Source organism: Mytilinidion resinicola (assembly GCF_010093595.1).
Source record: "Mytilinidion resinicola strain CBS 304.34 unplaced genomic scaffold BDZ99scaffold_11, whole genome shotgun sequence".
In the NCBI taxonomy this organism is placed as follows: Eukaryota; Fungi; Ascomycota; class Dothideomycetes; order Mytilinidiales; family Mytilinidiaceae; genus Mytilinidion; species Mytilinidion resinicola.
Window position 1 is genome coordinate 787,564 of NW_022985447.1, and position 8,689 is coordinate 796,252.

At 46.4% G+C, this 8,689-nt stretch overlaps 3 protein-coding genes across 3 annotated transcripts; 2 read left to right on the forward strand and 1 right to left on the reverse strand.

Moving 5' to 3' along the window:
- Positions 1-1,203: 1,203 nt before the first annotated feature.
- Positions 1,204-2,943, reverse strand: BDZ99DRAFT_389975 (uncharacterized protein; the record flags this gene model as incomplete). Its single annotated transcript, XM_033715663.1, has 1 exon — positions 1,204-2,943. One exon carries the CDS (start codon positions 2,941-2,943, stop codon positions 1,204-1,206), a length of 1,740 nt encoding a protein of 579 aa, XP_033575931.1.
- A 210-nt stretch (positions 2,944-3,153) lies between these two features.
- On the forward strand, positions 3,154-4,675 carry BDZ99DRAFT_343877 (uncharacterized protein; the record flags this gene model as incomplete). Its single annotated transcript, XM_033714411.1, has 2 exons — positions 3,154-3,427; positions 3,477-4,675. Coding segments are annotated over 2 exons (1,473 nt in total), but the record flags the coding sequence as incomplete, so codon positions are not given.
- On the forward strand, positions 4,560-6,626 carry BDZ99DRAFT_571817 (uncharacterized protein). The gene is made up of 3 exons (XM_033728134.1): positions 4,560-4,982; positions 5,040-5,296; positions 5,344-6,626. Exons 1-3 carry the CDS (start codon positions 4,934-4,936, stop codon positions 6,166-6,168), a joined length of 1,131 nt encoding a protein of 376 aa, XP_033575933.1. The 5' UTR covers positions 4,560-4,933; the 3' UTR covers positions 6,169-6,626.
- Positions 6,627-8,689: the final 2,063 nt, after the last annotated feature.

Here is an 8,689-nt window from a genome sequence, read left to right on the forward strand (position 1 = left end):
TCAGTATATAAACTGGTTTTGATTATCGAGTTTACAGAGCGAGGCAGCGGTCTTAATATACCTCAGTCGTTCTTTATTAGAACGTAGTCTTTGTTGTAATAAAGAGTTAACGTCTCTTTATTAAGACAAAGCCTGTTGATATACAACAAGTCCTTTATTAGGACAAAGAGTCCTTTATTAGGACAAAGAGTTCTTTGTTAGAACAAAGGAACAAAGGATCTATAAATAGATTTGTATCTATGTATATACATAGATAATAGAACAAAGAAATATATCGCTTATTCTTGTTCTAATAAAGGTTTATACTATACTAACAGCAGCAGATATATATATATATATGTTATAGACCGCTCCTCCAACACTTCTATAACATTTTCTGATATTTCTTATAATATACTTAAGTGCATATAGTTTCTATAGCATTTAAAAGTATTAAGTGTATTATGTATAAGGATAAAATACTTATGCTATTATAAACTTTATAATAATGCTTAGGGACAGAGTTATTTATCTACTGCCTACTAGAACCTCTACTGTAAAATATACTCCTTTACTATTTATTTATACTTAGATTAGTTAGATAAAATTTAAAGCTGTTAGGAAATGCTAACTGCTAATTTATTTAGGGATTTATAATAGAGCATAAAAATTAGAAAGTTTTAATAAAGCATGCCATTTCATAGTATTAGGATATTGTGTCGAAAGACTATAGTCTAGTTGTTATGTTAATTGCCTAGAAACTTTAGGAATCTACTTAACATGAAAAGCAAGCAAATGTAAAGACCATCCAGTACCTACCAAGTTTTGTGACCCAGTGCATTGCTAGGATGCGGACTGGCCTTCAGCTCCGCCGAAAACCAACTAACCTATCTCTCTTAAATACATAAACACAATTTGCCATCTTAAGATGGTATGGCTGGCAGTCAAATGTTATCTCACTTTGAAGCTTTTCCACTGATAGATTAGTGTGAAGACATATTATGGTATAAACCCTTTTGCCTTAGAGAGAAATAGTGTAGAGAACAGAAGCAGATGTACATAGAATTGGAAAAACGAGGAGAGTATACTTCATACGAAGTTCAGAGGTTTCAGAAACCATTTCCTAGCCCCTTTCCTATATCCCTCCAGCCATCGCCGATCTCCATCCTACACTTCTCTTAGTATTGCAGCACTGTCGCGACCTGGCTTCGTGCAAGATTCAACTCAAGACACAGCTGTCGTCTTAAAATGCTCTTGACACATCTCTAGGGGCCTGACAACGTTCTTGATAATGTCCCCTCTCCATGATTGAGTCGGGCTATTAGCACCCGTGAAGCACCACCCCACAGCAGAAGCGTAATCATCGCCACCTTCATCACCAACACTTTGAGACCACTTCAGCGCAGCCATGAGATCGAAGGCTTGCTTTGTTTCTCCAGTTTCCGTTGGATGTCTTTTGCGAAGTGGATGATCTTCTAGTCGGCGGCCAAAGCAGAGCTCCAGAAGGAGAATACCAAGGGAGTTGAAGTTGCAATCATTGGCCTCTATCTTTGAGGTCGTAAGATGATGGGGTGAAAAGCCTTGACGGATAAAAGGCTCGTGATATGGTACACTGCAGTCATCATCATCACATGGAAAAAAGAAAACGTCCTCTTTCTTTAGACCATTTCCCAGCCATGCAATAGAGTGGAGTTGGGCTACCGAGGAAGCCAAAAGCAGGGCGATAGAGTAGCGTTGGCGTCGGCTGAGGTACGCTCCAAAGTCATTGGAGAGGACATGATCTAGTGTCAGTGGGCTGCCATCATTTGGTCGTTTCCTTTTTCTGAATGGGTGCAGATGGTATGTCTCGTCGTCATGACAGATGACACCCATGCAGTTAACATCGTCTTCGTTACGCAGAAGCTTGCAGAGCTTGACGCTTGGATCAACGATGTCCAACTCAATACTTGGTACGCTCAGGGTGAGTGTTTTGAAAGCCACTCTCTTTCGCCTTGGTGATGTTGGTAATGATGTTGGAGTAAAACTGAGTACGTGAGGAGTGGGGCCAGGCTTCGTGAGCTTGTACGGAAAGGAGCAGCCGATCATTTGTCCGCACTGCAACTCTCGCCATGACCATGGGACATTCGCCTGGGACGATGGAGAAACGAAGGTGAGAATAACCTCGAAGCAAATATCTGGAAGTGTGCGATGTTCGAGCCGAAGATTGGCGAAGTGGTACTGCTGGCACGAGCACTGCCATGCCTTTTGCAGGGCTTTGAAGAGGAAGTCCGACTTCTTCCACGCCTTCTTGAATGCAGTCTCCAGAGCGGACGTCTGTTTCGTGTTGGCAGGAGCAGTGTCCAGGAGTACAGATACCTTGTCGCTCGTTCTGAGGAGCTTCTCTAACCGTGCGTTGCATTCCTTCAGCTGATCGAAAAGTCCATTTCTTACGGGCTCGTTGAAGCTGAACTTGAGTCGGAAAGTCTCGTAGTCCCACTCCGACCTTGCTGACGCAAGTTTGGACGGTTTTTTGGACGGCTGTGAGCTCGACGGTTGCCGCTGCTTCTTTGGCTCTGGCGGAACTAGCCTGTTTTGAACAATCGCTTTGTCGAGAGACAGCTCCTTTTTCATCTCCTCGGCTGTCTCGTTCATCTCGCGTATGATTTCCATGTACAAGCCGTACGACTCCTGGAGACGCCCCTCCAAGCGCTCTTGTAGAGCGTTGCAGCTCCAGTCTTTGCCACCCGGGTCACCCATCAGACGAGTCACCTCATCTGCATCATTCACAATGGGTAGTAGAAGCTCTTTCAGATTCCTCTTGTACAAAATCTCATGAAATTGCACGTCTCTGCGGCATTTTGTGTATTCCTTTCGCACTCGCCAGAAGAAGCCACCGACCTTGGCAATATCGCGCCAATGCTCGAGGCCGGAAATGATCAGAGGGAACCCCCCGAGGAGAACGCCTGCAACTTCGAGGCCACTCATTCGGATTGAGCAGAAAGAGACGATGAGAAGAAGAAGATTGAGCAAAATGCGATGGGCGCGGCTGGAGATTGAGGGAACGAGGGAGCATTTTGGGCCCCGCACTTGTGGCCCCCAGAACTCTTCAGCCTCGCATCACCAAGCCCCTTTCTCATCGACAATGGCCACAATTTAAGTCATCACGGAGCCGTACGTTACGAAGTATAGGTCACAATGGTTGCACCGGTGTCGGAGCAATGCCGGTCCTGCATCAAGGACCTAAAGACCATCATCTCAACACTATCCAACCCTAGCAAACAGAAGGGCCGAGTCCACCACGAGCAGGTGAACGACGAGTTGGAGAGGTTCAGTTTGTGGATTGGCAACATCGGAGCCATACATCCCCCAGAGTCTCCCATGTCTCTCGAGTCGCGTCTTTGTGAAGCCAACGATGTTTTGACTCATATTATAGATTTGCTGAATGATCTCAACGAGATTACCGGAGAACGTGGGTCTCTCACCTCCTTAATGCCTGTAAAGTAGCTGACACGGTCTAGTCTTGGGAATTATCTCTGGAGTGCGCGAGGGGGCGATGGTCTCTACACCTCGTGACGACGGCGAGGATGGAGACCAAAACGAAGAAACAGAACTTCTGGAGGAATTCGGGGCCTGCATCACACGTCTCTTTAGAGTATCAAGCCTCATTCGCCAGGCTGCACCGAGGAATCTCTTTGCTAAAGCCCTCAGCCGGAATCGATATCGATTCAATGATCAGTACGACATCGCTCATGTGCGTGAAAAATTCCCGAAGCTTGCAACAGAAGAATTTGCGTGGCTCCAGAGGCGGCTCGGTCGAGCCATCACGCAACGCCGACACTATCTAAGCTACATCCAAGATCATCGCGAGAAACTTGAGGGCATACTCATCCAAGAGGAGACTCGGACACCTGAACCTGTAGCACTCGAATCGCATGCTCCAAGCAGGCAGCTTCCCGAGTCTTCTAGCCGGCCTTCCACGTTTTTCACGAAGGCTTCGAGTCTCACGCCAAGCCAAATTGCACCTCAGATGCTCACTACGGAAGAAGAATCAGATTCTGAGAGCGATGCAAGGTCATACACGACCATATCTCGTTCTGTTAATGGCGACCTTGACTCCTCAGCCACTGTTAAGATTCCAAAGCTTGATGAGCTGCGAATAGGGTCTAAGAAAGAAGTGGAATGCCCATTCTGCTTTCGAATCAGGAAGTTCAAGAACGAACAAGTATGGCGACGACATGTTTTCTCTGATCTCCGCTCCTACGTATGCACATTCCCTGACTGCAATACCGCGTACTTCGGCGATATTAACGAGTGGTTTCGTCACGAGATGCAGAACCACCGCATCAGCTATACCTGCCAGCTCTGCCAGAACAGGACTTTTCAGCTCAGAGAGCGTTATCTTGCCCATGTTCGGGACCAACATTCCAACATGCTGGAAGGTGGGGAAGAGCAACTCGTTCTTGATATTGCCAAAAAGCCGCTCAAGCAGATAGCTCCTCAGGAATGCCCATTCTGCTCAGATTGGGTCGACCGTCTCAAGGAGCGAGCAGTGGTCACTGGTATGCCTTCTGACGCAGCTGACCACATCCTCAACGTTGACCCAACCGTATTCAAACGCCATCTTTCTTCTCATTTGGAGCAGTTGGCGTTGTTTGCCATTCCTTTTGACTCAGCTACTAAGGATGAGATCAATTCAAATGCCGCCATCGAAGCGAATGCAGATGCTCGTTCGGACGGGTCAGGTCTCTCAGCCCTCGTCTTCGACAGTTCTAGGCCATCATCTCTAGCAAGCAAAGAAGACTTATCTGATGGCGTCTTAGTTACAGGAGGAGAGGTCGAGGCAGCGACAGAAAACGAGGAACGTGAAACAGAAGAGGCCAAGCTTTCACTCAATCAAGGAGAATACGACATCTCATCGTGGAAGCGCTCAAGTAGCGAGGACAGCACGCGGTCCACGCCCGCCATACTGTCACACATGCAGGACCCTACGCCATACCCCACATTCTTGCAGTTGACCACAGTAGGTAGGTAGACTCGGCCTACAACTAGAACCAGGGAAAATTGGCTGACTGGAGACACAGACATACATCAAAAATTCATTGATGTGGAGTGGGAGCAGCGGAACCGCTTAGCCAGGGGTGTGCATGATAAGGAGTCACAATGGTCGATATGCGGCATTGAAATGACGAACCGCAACCGCTACGCCAATGTCAACCCATATCAATCTAACCGCGTGAAGTTACAGGTTCCCGAAGGCCATAACGACTACATCAACGCCTCGCCGATCCTACTGCAGTCCACCGCTTCGAAGAAAGTCACCAAGTTTATAGTTACTCAGGTACGTTGCTCTAGTTGTCTGATAGTCTTCTCTTATTTCCAATACAGGGCCCCAAGCACGACACCTTTTCCCACATATGGCGTATGATTTGGCACGAGAACACATCCCCAGCCGTTGTGGTCATGCTCACGCCGACCCACGAATCCGGCCGTGAGATATCCTGCCGATACTACCCACAAACCCTAGCCGCCTGCGACATGAAGGTCAACGAGGAGGACGAATTCGAAGACGGCCTGGAACACAACATAAGACTAACCTCTTTGAATGAGAATGCCGAGACAAGAACGCAGCTCAGGGAACTGGCCATGACCACCGAGGACGGAAGCGAGTCGAAATTGATTTATCATCTCCTGTTTGAGGGATGGCCTGATTTTCTGGTCCCCGAGGGCGCCGACCGAGAAGCCCTCCTCAAGCTCATCAAACTGTCTAGAGAACTAAATGCCGATAATTCGACGAATCCCCGCATCGTGCACTGCAGCGCGGGTGTTGGCCGCAGCGGGACCTTCATCGCCCTCGACTGGCTGTTACAAGAGCTGGAGGAAGGAAGTCTTGACGACCTGCCGGAGGACCACGATCCGATTGCCGAAGTTGTGGATCAGCTACGCCAGCAGCGTATGATGATGGTGCAGGGCGACGCACAGTTCGGGTTCCTTTATGAGGTCCTGCGCGAGAAGTGGCGGGATCGGTATTGGAAGCTGCACCCAGAGACCGCTGGGAAAGGCGGTCCGGAAGACAGAGCGCAGACGACGCAAAAGCAGACGACGCAAAAGGGGACGAGCAGGCACCAGAGCAAGAAATCGAAGTCGGACCTGGATGAGGATGCTCATGCGGAGTTGCAGGCTGAGCTTGCGGGCGCGGACAGCAGCTTCTGATCCTGTCCGGCGTTCGTGCTTCTGCTTGATGCGCTCAGGCGAACACTGCATTAACTGTTGATACCTTCAGCTGGCATCCTGCTTACCGGGTTAAAGCCTCACATTTATGAACTCCCGTACGATGATGAGGCAGTGCGAGCGCTGGTGGGAAAGGTGGGCGAAGCTGCACCCTGTGGTAGCAGAGCGACTGCGAGTTGAGCCAATCATTGGGCCTAAGTGTAAGAAGACAAGGTTGAGCATCGGGAGTGAAGTGAGATGAGGAGATGCGGGCGCATCTGGAGGCCGAATCGATCGACGCTCAGCTAGATTTCGACAAGGGTAAGACTTAAACGATCATCGACGGCTTGTTCCTTTTCCGATGACTGCAGATTTTGGTCTGGCCTGGCTATCCCAATGCCGGGCAGCACAGCTTACTCGGGCCCCGTCGGGTTTTTTCAGAATACTCTGTCGATTAGCCCGTACGTAGTACGGGCCTACGAGCTCAAACGAAATACAGGCTCAAACAAAACAGAAATCACACTAAAGACTGATTCTAGTCCCTGGGAAAACCACACAACCTTACTAAATCATTGCTCTTTTTAAGAGAGAATACTCTAAGTTTATATACGTTCTACTATATCTCAAAAGAGCTACATAAGGGGAGCGCTACTCGTACACCCCCTTTTCACTACACGTACACCCCCTTTTCACTACACGTACACCCCCTAATCGCTACACGTACACCCCCCTCCTCTTGGCGCTTCACCACCTTCTAATTGGCTCGGAGAGCCCGGAGCTTCCTCCGGGCATTCGCCTTTACGTCTCTCTACACGTGATGCTATACGCAAAGCCGTACGTGATGCTATACACGAGGCCGTACGTGAGCTCGTATGTGAGGCCATACGTGATGCTATACATGAGGCCGTACGTGAGCTCGTACGTGAGGCCGTACGTAATGCTATACACAAGGCTGTACGTGATGCTATACACGAGGCCGTACGTGAGCTCGTACGTGAGCTCGTACGTGAGGCTATACATGAGCTCGTACGTGAGCTTGTACGTGAGCTCGTACGTAAGGCTATACAAATTGGCATGATGTAATTGCTTGTGTTGTACATGGTCGCATTTGGAGAGAGCATTCGGAATTAGTGAGCGAGTTAAGCGAGCGAATCGGAGGCTACGGAACAGTGCTCCGAGCCAATCAGAAGGTGGTGAAGCGCTAAGAGGGTGTACGTGTAGTGAAAAGGGGGTGTACGAGTAGCGCTCCCCCTATATAAATAGAATAGTATTTCTATTATTGTTACTATTTTTAGTATACTTTTATTCTAGATATTTAAAATTACTAGTTAATACAGGAATAATTTAGGGCGCTGCTAATACTACACCCCCTAATTCTTATAAGTACACCCCCTTTTCACTGCGCGTACACCTCCTCCCCCCTCTATTGTTTTACCACCTTCTAATTAGCTTAGAGCACTATACTAGAGCTCTGGGCATTTACTTATATATTATATAATGCTATACGCGGGGCTATATAAATCGGCGTGCAGCCTTTCTAATTTATACAGCCTTGCCAATTTATATAGCTTTATATATAAGCTTATATAGTATAAGTCTAAGTCTAAGTCTAAGTATAGAATAGAAATTCTATTCTAGAAGTGCCTATATATCTATAAGCATGCTAAACCTGTTAAAACCTTACCTTATTACTGCTCCTTTATATTAAGCCTAGCTCTCTTATATTACTGCCTCCGCCTGCTTAATATCTTAGTTAATTTCCACCTTAATATCTTTATAAGCTAATATAGAAGCTCCTTTTAGCTAAGCCTCTATATCTAAAGATAAGGCTAAGGCTAAGGCTAAGGTATAGGCTCAGGCGTAGGCTAAGTACTATTTTACCTCTAAGCTTATACTTTTTTCTATAGTACCTTATCCTTTACACCAGGCGGCTAGCCGCGCTTTTTAGCTGCAGGTGCAGCTGTAAGTGCAGCTGTAGGTATAGCTGTAGGTGTTGCTATATATACTGCTATATGCGCTGCTATATTATAGACAGAGAAGAAGAGGATGTAATTAATTATAATTAAGGCTGTATTTAGAGAGAGCATTTGGAATTAGTAAGCAAGTTAAGCAAGCTGATCGGAGGCTATAGAGCACCCCTCCGAGCTAATTAGAAGGTGGTGAAATAACAGAAGGGGAGGAGGTGTATATACAGTAAAAAGGGGGTGTATATATAGGAATGAGGGGGTGTGGTATTAGCAGCGCCTATAATTTATATAATATGTATTCCTTCTAAAAATAGGTATTTTAGGTATATTTATTAACTTTATATAAAGGTATATAAGGTATATAGTAAAATAGTAAAGGTTTAAATAAGTGTTGTATTACTAATTAGTATATAAACTGGTTAAGATTATTACGTTTAAGAAGCGAGGCAGCAGTCTTAATATACCTTAGTTATTCTTTATTAGAATATAGTCTTTATTATAATAAAGAGTTAATATCTTTTTATTAAGATAAAGCCTTTTTATATATAATAAGTCTA

Excerpts from the sequence above, each read along its gene's own strand:
- BDZ99DRAFT_571817 (XM_033728134.1), top strand. The coding sequence starts at position 4,934 with ATGCAGGACCCTACGCCATACCCCACATTCTTGCAGTTGACCACAGTA. Across the intron at positions 4,983-5,039 it reads CTTGCAGTTGACCACAGTAG|ACATACATCAAAAATTCATT; the intron begins GTAGGTAGACTC and ends CTGGAGACACAG. Across the intron at positions 5,297-5,343 it reads CCAAGTTTATAGTTACTCAG|GGCCCCAAGCACGACACCTT; the intron begins GTACGTTGCTCT and ends TTTCCAATACAG.